Consider the following 13,880-nt stretch of genomic DNA (forward strand, 5'->3'; position numbering starts at 1 on the left):
CATGTCACTCCAGAAGAACCTAACGATAAAGCTTATACACCACGGACCGAGATAACAACCCACAGCTGAATCCCAAGATAGGGCGAACGTACATTTTATATATTATGAGAAGGGCATATCTGCGCATTCCCCTCTTTCTATAACTTTGACGCCTCAACATGGCAACAGCGCGTGCACCTTTAGCAGCTATGAGAGCTATAGGTCTCCAGTCTAGATTACTGGCATAAATCATCCCGAGATATCTGAAAGAGCCAACCTTCGGAATGATGCACTGCCACGGTAACTGAGAGAAATATAGACAGGGAGCTGCTGACAGGAAAAACTAATAAAGAGCACTTACTGGCATTTATACTGAAGATGAATACTGTCTAACCAGGAGGCAATGATATTCAGATATGACTGAATTGATAAGTAAAGGGCTTGAATATCAGAGCCTGATACAAAAAACGCAATATCGTCGGTATAGACATATGTATAGACACCGGGAACCACAGCAATCGAGCTTACGAAGACGTTAAAAAGAATAGGGAAAAGGACAGCCTCTTGCGGTACACCTCTAGTCTGTGGCCGCCGAGAGGAATAAATATTACCTTATACACAACTGAACTGTCTGCCTCTTAGAAATTAACGAAGCCATGCTAAGATGTACCTTGCAGAGAGATTCCCAAATGCACATCGACAACTGTGCATCGACAGTTGTACCTTGGGAAATTTAATCTTTCTAACATGGAGAACAACACTGGATATTCCACGCTGTCAGAAGCTTTAGAGATATACAGGGTCACCAGAGCGGCAACTTGGTTACAACAGCGGGCAAGTTTAATCCGAATTTCAAGGTTCTGATGCGCACTCCAAATATGACAAACAGGTCTAAAACCAATATACGCGGGCTGAAGATATATCTAAAGACAAAATGCATAATTCACCGCTGCAAGATCCGTTCTATGTTTAACAGAATTCGACGTAATAGCTATATGCCTGATGTTTTCAATCACGAGGCCCTGCCCAGCACTCTTAAGTATAGGATGCATTTCGCCAAGACGCCACACATCGGGGATCCTACGGACAGGGTAATTGACCATATTCAGTAAACGATTAGGAGCCTCATCAAATAAGAGCTTTAGCATACCAATAGTAACTCCATCCGGGCCCGGTGCCGCATCGGTCAATTTTTCGTGGCGTCAGCGAGATCTGAGAATCTTACCTCTACAAAGTCGTCCACCACGTCATGCGGAGGATAGGACGACGTTAAAACAGAGGGAAAATGAGCTTGGAGCCCGCTAGCAATCGACTCTAGGGACTCGGAAAGATTACCTGGAGATATCACTGAAGAATCTGTATTATCTGTTGAAGAAGCTGCTTTCCGCGATCGAAGAAATCGGGAAAGCGCTCGCTTATTGTTAGGCTTAGAAAGATACGAACAGCGCTAGGAGTCATAAGCCTGCAGCGTGTTTGAATATAGCAAAAAAATATTTGAAATTATACCAGTCAAGTGGGCAAAGGTTATGGCAAAGGTTCTTCCAGGCTGCCTTTGTGCGTCTAAAGCTGCCACTTTCTTCGTTCCACCAGGGCTAGGCGATCCAGACTTCTTTGCCAGGACTTCAAACAACGAGGGCTGAGCCGAAGTGGTAAGGGCGACGCAAAGGCCTGTACGTTCAGCTGGGTTTTCGGTGCGTAGAGAAGATATGGCCTCCTTCAGAGAGGCTTAGAACTTATAATAGTTTACGAAAGTGCGACTCCGTCGATGATTTCACATTATTTCAACTACTATAAGGATATGGTCACTACTAGACCCGCCGTCCACAGCCGACCGAAGTAGGGTGAAACATCCATGGAAGAGATAGTTAAATCCAATAGATTGCGTTAGACCACTGAAGTACGTTCCAACAAGCGATGACCGCAGCAATTCGTGCGGAATCCTCAGGTCCCATGATGGGAATTAAAGAATCCCGCAAAAATAATGGGAGGCACAGCCGAAGTAATAGCCAAATCAAGTGGTTCGGAATCAATGACACCGATATAGGAAAGTAAACATTGGCCAACGAGAATGGGAGACAACCTGGTAGCTTTAACTCCAACACTAAAATTTCACACTTTCGTGTTGTGGGCAAACTTTGTAGATATCAAAATTAGCAGACTGCCATCTCGGGAAGATGTAGGCTCCCAAGTCTAGACTGACGACCAAACTTTTGGTATCTGCGCAGCTAAGTTTCCTGGAGCAAAATTACCTCTGGGAAAACTGGGAGAAAGTAAATCAGCAAAGCCGGCTGAAACAGAGGGACAATTCCACTGGAGAACTTTAAGAGCACCAATAACTCAGAGAGCACCAATAACTCCAATAACTCAGAGCACCAATAACTCAGCAACTGCAGCTTTTGACTTGGAAACAAATTTGCCTTTCTTGGATTTTGCTTTTGGTTGCGTTGGCTTGACAGATTCGTCGTGACGATACTAGGCGCGGTGTACCCGTGGCACGCCGGTTGCTACACGACGACGACGAAAAAGGCGGGAGCTCTTCATGTGGCGTAAGCACACGCGCAATCCTGGACGACGCCGAGCGGTCGCTGCGAGGCACGCGCTCACGTGCGTTCGGGGTTTTCTGTCTACGCCGGACGGATTTGTTGCGGCCCATACAACTCTACTGTTAAAAATACGGCAAGGTCTTTGTCATCTTCACCGTTAAAAGCGAAGAACATTTTTCAGACAAGAGCGCGTGCGCGCAAAACTTCCAGCTTTCGCGTTGCACGTATATATTGCGAGAGCGCGGAAACCAGATCCGCAATTTACCGTCGCGAGAGAGCCTTTCTAGTGAATAGTTTGACCTGAGCACAGCGCGAGTGCACGCGCGAACGTCACGTGCGAGACACAGTTGTATCAGCGTAATACTCCGTAGGGTCAATAGGAGAAGCTGACCCTCGTCAACGAAGTCGTTCACGAATCACCCGCCCGCGGCGGCAGAATCACATGGTGTCCGCTGGCAACGACGTCGGAGTTTGTTCCGCTGCTACACCTACGGTATTACGGTACTACGGTACTACGGTTCAGCTCACAGCACCTACCTTGTCATCCAGGTTGTCGCTGCTGTGATGGCGGCGTCTGGTGTGACGGAGCCAAGCAGCGGCGACGAGCAACAGAGCCGCTAGCGAGAACCATAGCGCGGCTTTCCTCATGCGTCTGCATGTACCTTGACTGCACCCCGCACGGCAGCCGCCGCCGTCGTTGCTTTGACCCGGCCTGCGCGTTGCGCGCCTGCTGCTGCATCCTCACGACTTGCCCGAAGCGACTCGCCTAACCTGTCACGTGCCATATCTCTCCCACGGGCCGCGTGGGAAAGCGGGTACGCGCGCTCGATTTCAAAACTGGCGTCGCGAAGAAGGCCGTCGACGTCTTCCAGGGGCCTCGCTGGAAGCGCGCGTTATCGATCACTCGATTGTTCGCGCCTGGTTGGCGTCTTGCTTGTGCAATGTAGACATCGGATGTTTCAGAAGAACGGTTGTGTGCGAGAAGCGGTCATGTTGTGTCGGGTAGACTTGTGTCGTACAAAAGGTGCTCTTTCATGAAAGTGGCGTTTTGTGGCCCTTGTTTTACAAGGGCTTGTTTTGTAAGATGCTCTGCGAGTACCGGTAGAGCACATTGTTGAACACAAGGTGCGGGCCTGGAGAACCGGGCACGGTCAACAGCTGTTTGTGTACGTAAGAACAAAAATTAAAGCCGTTCCTTTTAATGTGAAAGCTGTCGGAAGTGCAGAGAAGCGGTTTGCCATAATGGGCTGCAGCGCCGTTATCCGCTCACTGCTGCGACGAAATGCATTTCAAATTTCCCGCCTTCGCAGGGCTCGCGCGCCCCCTGCCTGAAACTGCGCCAGCAGCAGTTCTGTTCTTTTTGTGCGTGCTTTAATTTCGTATGCTGGAGCCCTGGAGCTGTGGAGCTTGCGCGGCTGGAGCCTTTCTGCGGTATTTCGAACGGTCCATTTTTTTTCTTGTGGGGCCGCTTAGCCAACCCAACGAGCACTAAATGAATACACAGATCTTGCCTGAAATGTACCTGCAGTTTTCTTTGCGCTAAACAACGGGGAGATGTATGAAAGGCGCCAGCCGGGTTCACGAGGTTCGAACGGTTAGGACTATTTAAACCGTGTGGTTTTCGAAGCCTCAGCATGACCCCCTGACGACGGTACAGGAGGCTGTACTTGGGTCCGTTATCTCGCTGCGCCGCCTGATTCCGGCAGTCGCATCGACCGTTATCGCGCTTCAACGACAAGGCGAGCCCATAAAGTGCTCTGCACTTGAAACGGGAGTTCATACCTCCAAGTGGTTGCTCAAAGGATGCGTTGGCCTTACCGCTTGAAGTGAATTCTCTGTGCCTTCGCGTTCGCCATGGCAGCTCAGGATGCGCGGCTTACAGGCCTTTCCCGTTATACGCTCGACTCCCGAAAGGGGTGACGAACGTGGAGCTGACGAAGATCCTTGTTCAGGTGTTCTCGAGGCATGTGCTTGCGGGCGTGCAAGATTTTGAAGCGGGCAGGTGTCGAACGTTTCCTGAAGAACCCTGTCACCGTTCGTGACCAGGAAGTTTGCTCAGTTTGCAAGAGCTTTAGTGTCTTCAGTAACTGACTCAGATTCATTTGAGCCACGAAAGGCTTTTCTAAACTGCAAAAACGCAAGAAATATAAAACATAAATTTCGCGCTACAGTGACGTAATATGGACAGGAGTGACGTAATATTGGCCAGCACAAAAACATAGTTATCAGTGTGTTAAAGGAGTACTGACACGAAATTTCTCGCTTTCAGTTTTTGTGCTGTAAAGAATACCTATTGGCCCAGTAATTACGAAAATCGAACCGAAAGCCATCAGCCGCCAACACAGAATTAATTATAGCGTGTTTAGTGCAACCAGTTTCAAATTTGGTCGCTGCGCGGGAAAATGGCCGTTCGAAGGCCAGCCTGCAAGCGGGCCAGCCTTACGTCACGGTCTCACCCGTGACGTCAGGGACGTTCGCCGCATCGTCTGCTACGATTGCCCATGGTCCGCACTCGCCCGCGCAGTCGACATGTCGTCTGAATCGTCAGACTCGGATGAGCCGCTGCCACCCGACAGACAGAACAACTTTATTTGGCCAGGCGATTAGGCCGGTGATTTCTTCGCCGTCGTCCGTTTTTTAATATCACTGCGGCTCTAGAACCGGTGCAGACCGTGACAGCAACAGCTTGTCGCCACTCCTTTAATCAATCTGATCGCGAAAAAGAAGTTCCACATGCGAGAAAGTAGATGTTAGTGTGTTGAAAAATTGTAGGGGTTGTTATCAGCGCTGAATTTAAAAGCGGCGTTCAGATATATGCCGCGATGGTAAGCCTACGCTGACGGGCAGCGGAGGTTCGGCGCTCTGACCCAGCACTGCCGGCACCGCGGTGCGGCGAGCGGCCGAAAGATGCCGCCACCTGCGCGCTAGATGTCTTGATCACCGATCGCTGAAACGGGAATTATCGCCAAAATAAAGCTCTATATACGAAAAAGGGGAGCCACCTGCGCGCTAGATGTCTTGATCACCGATCGCTGAAACGGGAATTATCGCCAAGATAAAGATATATATGCGAAAAAGGGGAGGATAGTGGATTGAAAAGTTGTGTGAGGGATGGCCATTCGCAGTTGTACAGATACCGGCGATCAAATATTCGCCACGATACTAAGCCTAAAAGTTCCCAACACCCAAGCTGAACAGAGCAACGCCGAGCCCGCTGGCTTGGGCGACAGTTCTTGCGGCCGCCGCCGCGCACGAAATCAGTCCACGTTTAGCGCTGCATGTCGTCGCGTGGAAAATAATGCATCTTGGCGTCGTCGTCGATTTGCTCGGACAGGCTTCCACGAGCAGTACTTCGCATTCCGCGAGCTTGCCATAGCACAACTTGGTCGAGCTCGGCGACGCACACCGCCGCGTCGCCGCGGTGCGCGTCGATATCGCGCACCGCGCAGTTTTCAGCACCAGTGCAAGGGAACACCATGCGCCGGCCACGAACTGAAGAGCAAAGACGTCGAACACGCAAAGTGCGCAAAGTTTACAAGCATTGCTCACGCAGCTACACCCGTACGTCTCCTGCCCAAACGAATACCACCGACAACAGCAACGCGCAGCGCAGGATATCGTTTCCGGTTCCGAAAACGACTATATGACGTCACCCTGAACCGGCCAGACACGCAGGCCGATGTTTCGTCACGCCGAAAGCGATTTCGCTAGTGCTGCCGATTTGTGGAAGCTCGCGGCCGGGACAATCAAAATCGATTTTAGATGTGATTCTGGCCTCGGATCGCTGCAAAAATTTCTGTGAGGCATCTGTACAAACTACTGAAGCCAATTATATCATTTTTTAGGCGTCAAAATTTGTTGTCAGTACTCCTTTAAGCGCCCGCTAGTATTGAAGTGTGACTATCAGACTGAACTGGAGGCCCACCACATCCGGCCAGTCATGTTCCTTGGAGGTGGCTTAGGTCAGCGGCCGCCAATTGCGCAAACAAGATTTTGTGACGTCATAAAGAAATCTCCAAAAAGTTGCTGGGGAGCCGCCACTGCTTCATATGTTCTTGTAAATATCTCGATTACGTCTTCGAGGTTTGCGATGGAATTTGTGTCAATATTATCAGGACAAAGCAGTCTCTGTGATGACCCAAACAGGTATTTTGTCCATGGCCCCTTTTCAACCACGCGAGTTGTGAGCTATCGTATTTTCGCGCGTATAACCCGCACCAAAAATGCGAAAATTTCAGGGGTGAAGTAGAGGTGCAGATTATATGCGAGATACTTCCTTTGGTGCAGCTTCACCGCAATGCGCATTGGGCCGTGATGCCCATACAGCGTAATACGACTAAGCCACTGTTATCCCATTGAGAGTGCTTATTTTGCCCATACAGCTCAACAAAATACCAACTGAAAAAATGTATGCGGCAAGTCGTCTAGTTACGTAGTCAGCTAAGTTCTTTTGCATAAACAAATGTGTAATGTTGCTTGACTAGTAGATTTGGTCCATCCCCTTGTGTATAAAATATGCGGGCAATACGCGGGGATATTTCTTTTTTTTTTCGTCGACGGAAAGTGGGAGGGCGGGTTATATACAGGGGCGGGTTATACGTGCGAAAACACGGTACACAAAATAGGAAAGGAGGTGGCGATCACGTGCAGGGAAAGGGACACATCATTGCTCGGGGAGGATCGGGGGACGGTTCTGAGAACGGGCCATGGACAGTAGCACCGCAAGAGGACAGTGTATGATTGAGAGGGATTTGAATAGAAAGTGGAAAGGAAGTGGACTGGGGTATTTTGAGGTCATCGGGGAGCTCATCAGCATACTACCAACGCCACCTTTCTCTGGGTGGAGTTGGGGCAATACGAGCCGCTTTGAGGGGCGAAAAAGACGACGCAGGCGAACAGGACAGACAGACAGACAGACAGACAGACAGACAGACAGACAGACAGACAGACAGACAGACAGACAGAGAACTTTATTGAGGCCCAGAAAATCCGTGGCAGTCTTAGTGACTGCGTCCTGCGGACGCGGGCCGCACTTGCGCAGGGGGCGCAAGTCCTTGTTCCTCCGCTCTCTCGCAAGCAATCTGGACAGCCTGGAGTTGAGTAACGTACTCTTCACTTTGTAGGGCTTCTTCCTACTCTTCTGTCATAAAGCCACCGCGCGATAACGCATGGAACAGGAGGTTCCTGGCTATGACAAGCGAGCTGAACGAGCTTCGAGGGGGTGCTGTCCGAGGGTCACGTGGTCACATGGTCACGTGGGGAAGCGCACGGCCGCAAAGTTCAACAGAAAGTTCAGGAGCAGGTAAACAGAATGTCCCACTATAGTTCATATCACAAGCTAGCTGCAGCACTGTGGAGGCTACATTGTTGTCCCCCTCAGGGCGCCTAACTCACCGCAAAGGAAGCGACAAAAGGCGCCGGGGCCTTGCGGTGCCACTTGCCGAGAGGGGAGAAGGGAACGTCCTTTCAGGACCCCCTTCACGGCGGATTAGGCGCCCTCAGTGGGCGCACTATTGATAACAATGTAGCCTCCACAGTGCTGCAGCTAGCTTGTGATATGAACTATAGGTTTCCGCCTTCACATTCTTATAGAGTCTTAAAAACCCCCCTTGTCTTTCTTAGATGCGACGCACCTCTTGCTCTGGGGTATGTCCCTCCTGCGTCGTCGGAGTCCGCACACCACCTGCGCATGTGAAACTCTCCCCTGTTCTTCTCTCCGACAGCTGGCGCAACACTCTCACTCCGTCTCATTATCACAAACAACAACAGCTGCGCGCGCGCGCTTCGCTCCGCTCGCGTCTGCTCCGGAGCGCAAGTGTGCGCATGCGCGACTCTCCTCCGCTGTCTTCTCTCCTTCAGGCGCTGAGAATATAAAGCGGGTAGCGCGCTGCGGCGATTAGGTCAGCGCTCGCGATCCACTGAACGTGTACTTCAGCGACCACAAAGCCGTCGTGCTCAACGTAAAGTGCAACCGCTGAAAATGGCAACCAGTTTCTTTCTCTCAGTAAAAGAATGAAAATTACGCCAATCTTTCCAGCGTATGAGAACACCAGCATGTGATGGAATGAATCCTACGCATTCACAACACGTTTCGCGCGATTTAGAGAATCAACCAAATGGAAACACCAATTGAACCCCCCCGATGCGTCGTATCACATCAGGGTTCCCCTCGCGGGAAGATGGGCGTAATTTTTTAGTTTTTGGGAAGAGGCTTTCGTCCTGCAGTGAAAAAAAAAAAAAAAACTGGCGGCTGATGATGCTGGCGTTGATGATAAGTGTTCGGAATAATAGCGAGATCTTCTAATTTCTGCCTCTTCTTTAGTTACACTATTTAATTTCTGACAGCACCCACGGGAGGGAAGAAGTTTCTCCTCTAGCTAATAATCTCCACCGATAGGTACGGGACATCCTCATCGATAAAATAGTCACCATGATCACGCTATCTTTATTTTGAACTTTCGAGCTGGCCCTGACAAGTTATGGTTTATTTCTTCTGCTCATTCCACTCTATCCCTTCGTTGTCGTTTGTGGCTATCACCGTGATTTACCCAGAGCGGTGCCACCCGACAAGCGCAGGCCAATCCAACTTTGTGGTTATGCGCAAGTCAGACAACATAATCATCATCCTAACCACCTTCTTCGGGTCCTCCTCCTCCTGTTATCGTATTATTTTATTGTATGTTCTTCCGCTGCTTCTCATCAAGCAAAAGGCAGCGTTGGCCGAAAAGTGGATCGTCGTATTGCCAGATTTTCGCCAGAAGAGGAGGAGGAATGAAGGAAACTGCTTAACTTTGGCTTTGGTTCAAAGGGCGGTCTTCTGGTCGAAGCCAAAGCCAATGGAGTGCCATCGGCCACGAAAAGATGTCTGAGCCGGTGGCCGAGGGTGACCTCACGCCCGTGGCGGCTACTCAGTCGCAGGTAAGCGCTTGGTGAACACGCAACACCGTTGCTGTCTCCCAAGGCGTCGTTCTTCACCGAAACCCCGCGCAATGCTTGCATGGTTGCGTAGTCATCCTATCAACAACAAAGATGTTTATGCCTTCCGAATTTCCTTTTTTTTTGTGCGTAATTTGCACTATACGCTTCTCCGTCGGCGTGCTGGTGGTAATCGAATCGACGACTTAGCACTTAGCGGCGGGAGATCGCATACTCTCCGATCTCCCCGTGAGTGAGTGAATGAGTGAGTGAGTTGTTTGCGAGCGGGAAGACCTAGCGTCGTATACTAATTGCGCGTTTGTCCGACTTTCAGTGCGGCGACGGTCTGCTGTGCACTTGCGGAAAGGTACCGTAATGCCTGAATAAGGGCCTTTCTTTTTCATTCTTCTGGCTAAACGGAATAGTTTTACTTTATTTTGTCGCCAAAATGCACAGGAATAAAATAATAATAAAAGCTTACTCCTGTCGGTTCGCACCGTGCTTGCCCTTGGCAAACAGTAAAATAGCAGCGAGAAATGTCAACGTACAGTCGGCGGCAAAAGTTTACGGGACGCGTAAGCAATTTTCCCCACTGCGTCATTGAAGTGACTTTCATCTGCGTGGTGCATATTTAATTGCAACTGGAACACCTGTCTTTGAATGAAACAACAATATTCGTGGCCCCGTCACCTTTCACTCATTTACGTGAGCATTCTTCCTGATATTTCACAGCCACGCTTCTTAGACACGAGTTCTACTCCTTAAAAACACGTTTGTTATTTAAAATTTCTAGCGAATGGGGAAATGACGTATTCTTCCTCTTTTACATGTTTCGCCGACGGGAAGCCTCTCAGGCCCCCTTTTAGGAAAGTAATAGCTGTAAGTACGCCCTCAGGTTGCCCTCTGCGGGCGGTTGAATCGAGCGCGGTTCTGAGCGGGCTCTTAATAATCCGCGCAGTATGCACTGGTGGCCGTTCTGACCAACCTCAGCATACACCGAGTGGCGACTTTGCTGCGAAACGGGGCCCTCGCCGTGACAGCCCTCGTGTTACCCTGGTGTAAGTGTTCGACTGCTTCAAGAGATAGGGCGGTAAATAGATATATAGATATATAGATAGATCGATAGATATATAGATAGATCGATCGATCGATATTGGTGACGCTGCAGCTGGCAGATTCAAACAGCGTACGGACACCATGAACTATCGTGTAACGTGGGAAAAAAGCGTGGGTATGTATGCGTCCGTCACGACGCATCGACATCATCATCATCATCATTATCAGCTCCTCATTAACAAGGAGGGAGGGGTGATGTTTTGTTGATAATGATGATGTCGATCCCATGCTGATCCCCACTCGCGTCGTAGGCATGCAGAGGAGCGGAATCCATTTTGTACTGCGCCACTTTGCCACAGGGCGTCGAGGTAATGGAAAGCTGCATGCCCAAGTTGACATATGAAGAGAAAAAAGGGAAAATGTTTCCCTAAGGACGGTAAGGGGACGGGGCGAGGGGAATCCACGTGTTGTCCCCTCCTTAGTAGGTGAAGCACGCTGAAGCTAAATGTGTAAGACCGAGTAAGCAAAGCGTTATAACTTAACTAGCTGTTGGCAAAGCATTAAAAAATTAACCCAGCTTAGCTGAATTTAACAGCGAAGCTGCCTGGCGTACCTTAATCGCAAGGCGAAGGTTCATAGAACTTCTCAAAGCCGGCAGATCGAATACCGTGCGCGCCAATTCAATTTTGCCGTGTTCTACTGCTCGCGCCATCTACTGGAACCTTTTGCTACTTTTGAACTTGGAACACTGTTACGAGGGGGCGTGCGGCGTCAGTTGCGCTCCTCCGCGGACAGCATTTAGGCCTAAAAAGCCTGTTGGTACGGATCCCAGTTGTCACAGTTCCGTGAGTCATACGCGTAATTCATACGCGTGAGTCATACTTCATACGCGTGAGTCATACGCGTACTTCCTATGGGACTTACTACCTCATGATCCAGGGACATAAAAACCACCGTGCACCAATAAGAAAATCTTAAAAAATACATATCAATGTTCACGACGTCCTAATTTGCTTATTTTAGAGATATGTCCCTGCTGTACTTAAATAAAAAAAACTTGCTTGCTAGACAGCTAGCGCCATCTGGTGAGAAGTGGATAAACCAGAATGCGCTTCTTGTTTATTTTTTATTTCCGTAAAGAGGTGGCATATTTCTAAAAGAAGCAAACTAGGCCGTTAGCATGGAGGAAAGAAAAGCTTAGGAGAGGCCCTGACGTCACACCCAGCGCAGCCGGAAACGCCATTTCTGTAAGTCGAATGGCGGACCATTGACCCTCCATGCCATTGGCGGACTCTTTTTGCCTCTCTCTCTCGGTGCACCTTCTCCGCCGCCTTCGTCCTGTATCGCCTCTCTTGTCGTCTGCATCTGCCAGCGCCGAGCCGGCGGAAATCAGCTGAGAGGCAGGTAGAAGGCCGTTTTGCAGCGCGTGAGCGTGAACCTAAACGCGCGGTTACACTGTTACACGTCTTCAGTGTGGCCGCAGCAGGTTTGCGAAGCGGCTCGCTCTAACAATGCCGCAATGCTCGGTGCCAGGCTGCAAGTCGCGATCGGTACCGAAGGAATTGGGCGTCCCTTTCCACCGGTTAGTGCATCATTCCGCTGACAAGTATTGCTGTACATTGGTGTGCATTCATCCTTTGTTTGCAATCGCCGCCGTTTATAGGTTCCCAAGCGATGGAGAACGCCGCAAACAGTGGGCGAACGCCGTGCGGCTACCGGACTGGAAAGTGCCCAAGTTTGCGTTGCAGTTTCACTGGCAATCCCAGAGATGACTAGTCAATTAAACGGCCGTTCTATATATATATAGGTAAGCAGTACTTCATGCAGATTTCACGCTAAAAAATTGTGGAATGTTTTTACCGTTGTTCGCGTGCCTTCGATAGAATTTTTTGCGAAGGAGGAGGAGGAGGAGCAGGAGGAGGAGGCAAAACGTTTTATTGAGTAAAAAAAAATGAGAGGGCGGGTGGCGTCAATAAACTTTTTTTCGCCAAGTTTCAACTTGTCTCAGTGTCAATAAATTCAAGGTGATATCAGTTGAAAACGTTCATACACTAACCTCGCAGTATGAAGCGTTGAAAATCGAAATCCAGAGCGAGACCACAAAAAGATCCAGATTCCAGATCCAGCACTCTTCCAGTCAACAGACGGACACCTACTAAGGTAATAGGACGATGGAATTATATCAACTGGGAATCTACCTTGTAACAGGTGCAAAAGCACTGCCGCGCATTGCCGGCCTAGCAAACTACATATTGCACCGGCGATAACCGAAAAATTGAGTTGCGAATCGTTCGGTTGCAAGTCGCCTACGTACTGCACACCGTGTATCACTTCCCGAAAATCTACCAGACGGGTGTCCGCGCGTACGACGGGACGGCGCGTTCACGATATCTGCACTTCAATAGGCGCGTCGTGATCGCGACCGTAGCAATAGCTTGACGCGGTACAAGGTGCACTTGTAAGTAGAAATTAAATGACATATTCACATCAGCGCAGCTGTCGCAACTCGCAGCATCCTTTTCGAGTTCCGCAAGACCACAGCGCAGCAAAGCGAAGCAGCAATCTTCGCAATCGGACGACAAGGCAGGCGCTGCCTTTCCTCCATGACTGGCGAACGGCGGGCGGGCTGTTGCTAGGACGCCGTTGCTAACGCGACTTCCAATGGCCGCCGAAAACACGTGACTTCCTCCACACTTTTGCCAATGCGCGGGGATAGCTGGGGGCCTCTCCTAAGCTTTTTTTTCCTCCATGGCCGTTAGGAACATATGTATGAATTTGTACAACTTTTCGTATTGGTACACGATGGTTTTTGAGCCTGTGGGTCACGAATTAGTAAGTACCGTAGAATATGATCAGGTGCATGCCTCATAATGGTCACGTCGTGTTTGGCGCAGAACATCCATTCTTCCTTTTTCCCGGGTAAGATCAAGGATCGGCCGGGGATGGATGAGGTCTAACGCACGGTAAAATGTATGCCGTCATCAACCTGGCTAAATTTAAATGAAAGCACTGGAAGTGTGAACCCAGCTGTTGCAGTGGTCAGAGTGTGCGTGTTTGGGGGTCTATAGTGGTCTAAATGCGTACAACTAAACGCATATAAGTATATAGGTGCAACGTCTACAGGTGTATGTTTACCCCTGATTGAAGCAAACCTGGCCAGTTTAAATTAGACCAAATGCTAATGAGTAGGCGTTAAGTAACAAAGCAGAGCCCACATACTGTACAGCAGGATGGGGGTGTATGTTTGGCTATAGGCAAGAGATTGTGCACACAGACAGGTAGACAGAAATAAATAAATAAAAAAAATAAATAAATAAATAAATAAATAAATAAATAAATAAATAAATAAATAAATAAATAAATAAATAAATAAATAAATAAATAAAT

The 13,880-nt window shown here is 49.3% G+C and overlaps 1 protein-coding gene across 1 annotated transcript in view; it reads right to left on the bottom strand.

Moving 5' to 3' along the window:
- Window positions 1-3,447, bottom strand: part of LOC144138401 (carbohydrate sulfotransferase 8-like) — a 31,908-nt gene extending 28,461 nt beyond the window's left edge. Inside the window, exon 1 of the mRNA XM_077670666.1 lies at window positions 3,060-3,447. Within this exon, the coding sequence (XP_077526792.1) occupies window positions 3,060-3,170 (111 nt within the window). The 5' untranslated portion in view covers window positions 3,171-3,447. The remainder of the gene's footprint in view (window positions 1-3,059) is intronic.
- Window positions 3,448-13,880: the final 10,433 nt, after the last annotated feature.

This window comes from Haemaphysalis longicornis, unplaced genomic scaffold (genome assembly GCF_048455015.1).
Source record: "Haemaphysalis longicornis isolate Haplotype H1 unplaced genomic scaffold, Haemaphysalis longicornis Haplotype H1 scaffold_5, whole genome shotgun sequence".
NCBI lineage: Eukaryota > Metazoa > Arthropoda > Arachnida > Ixodida > Ixodidae > Haemaphysalis > Haemaphysalis longicornis.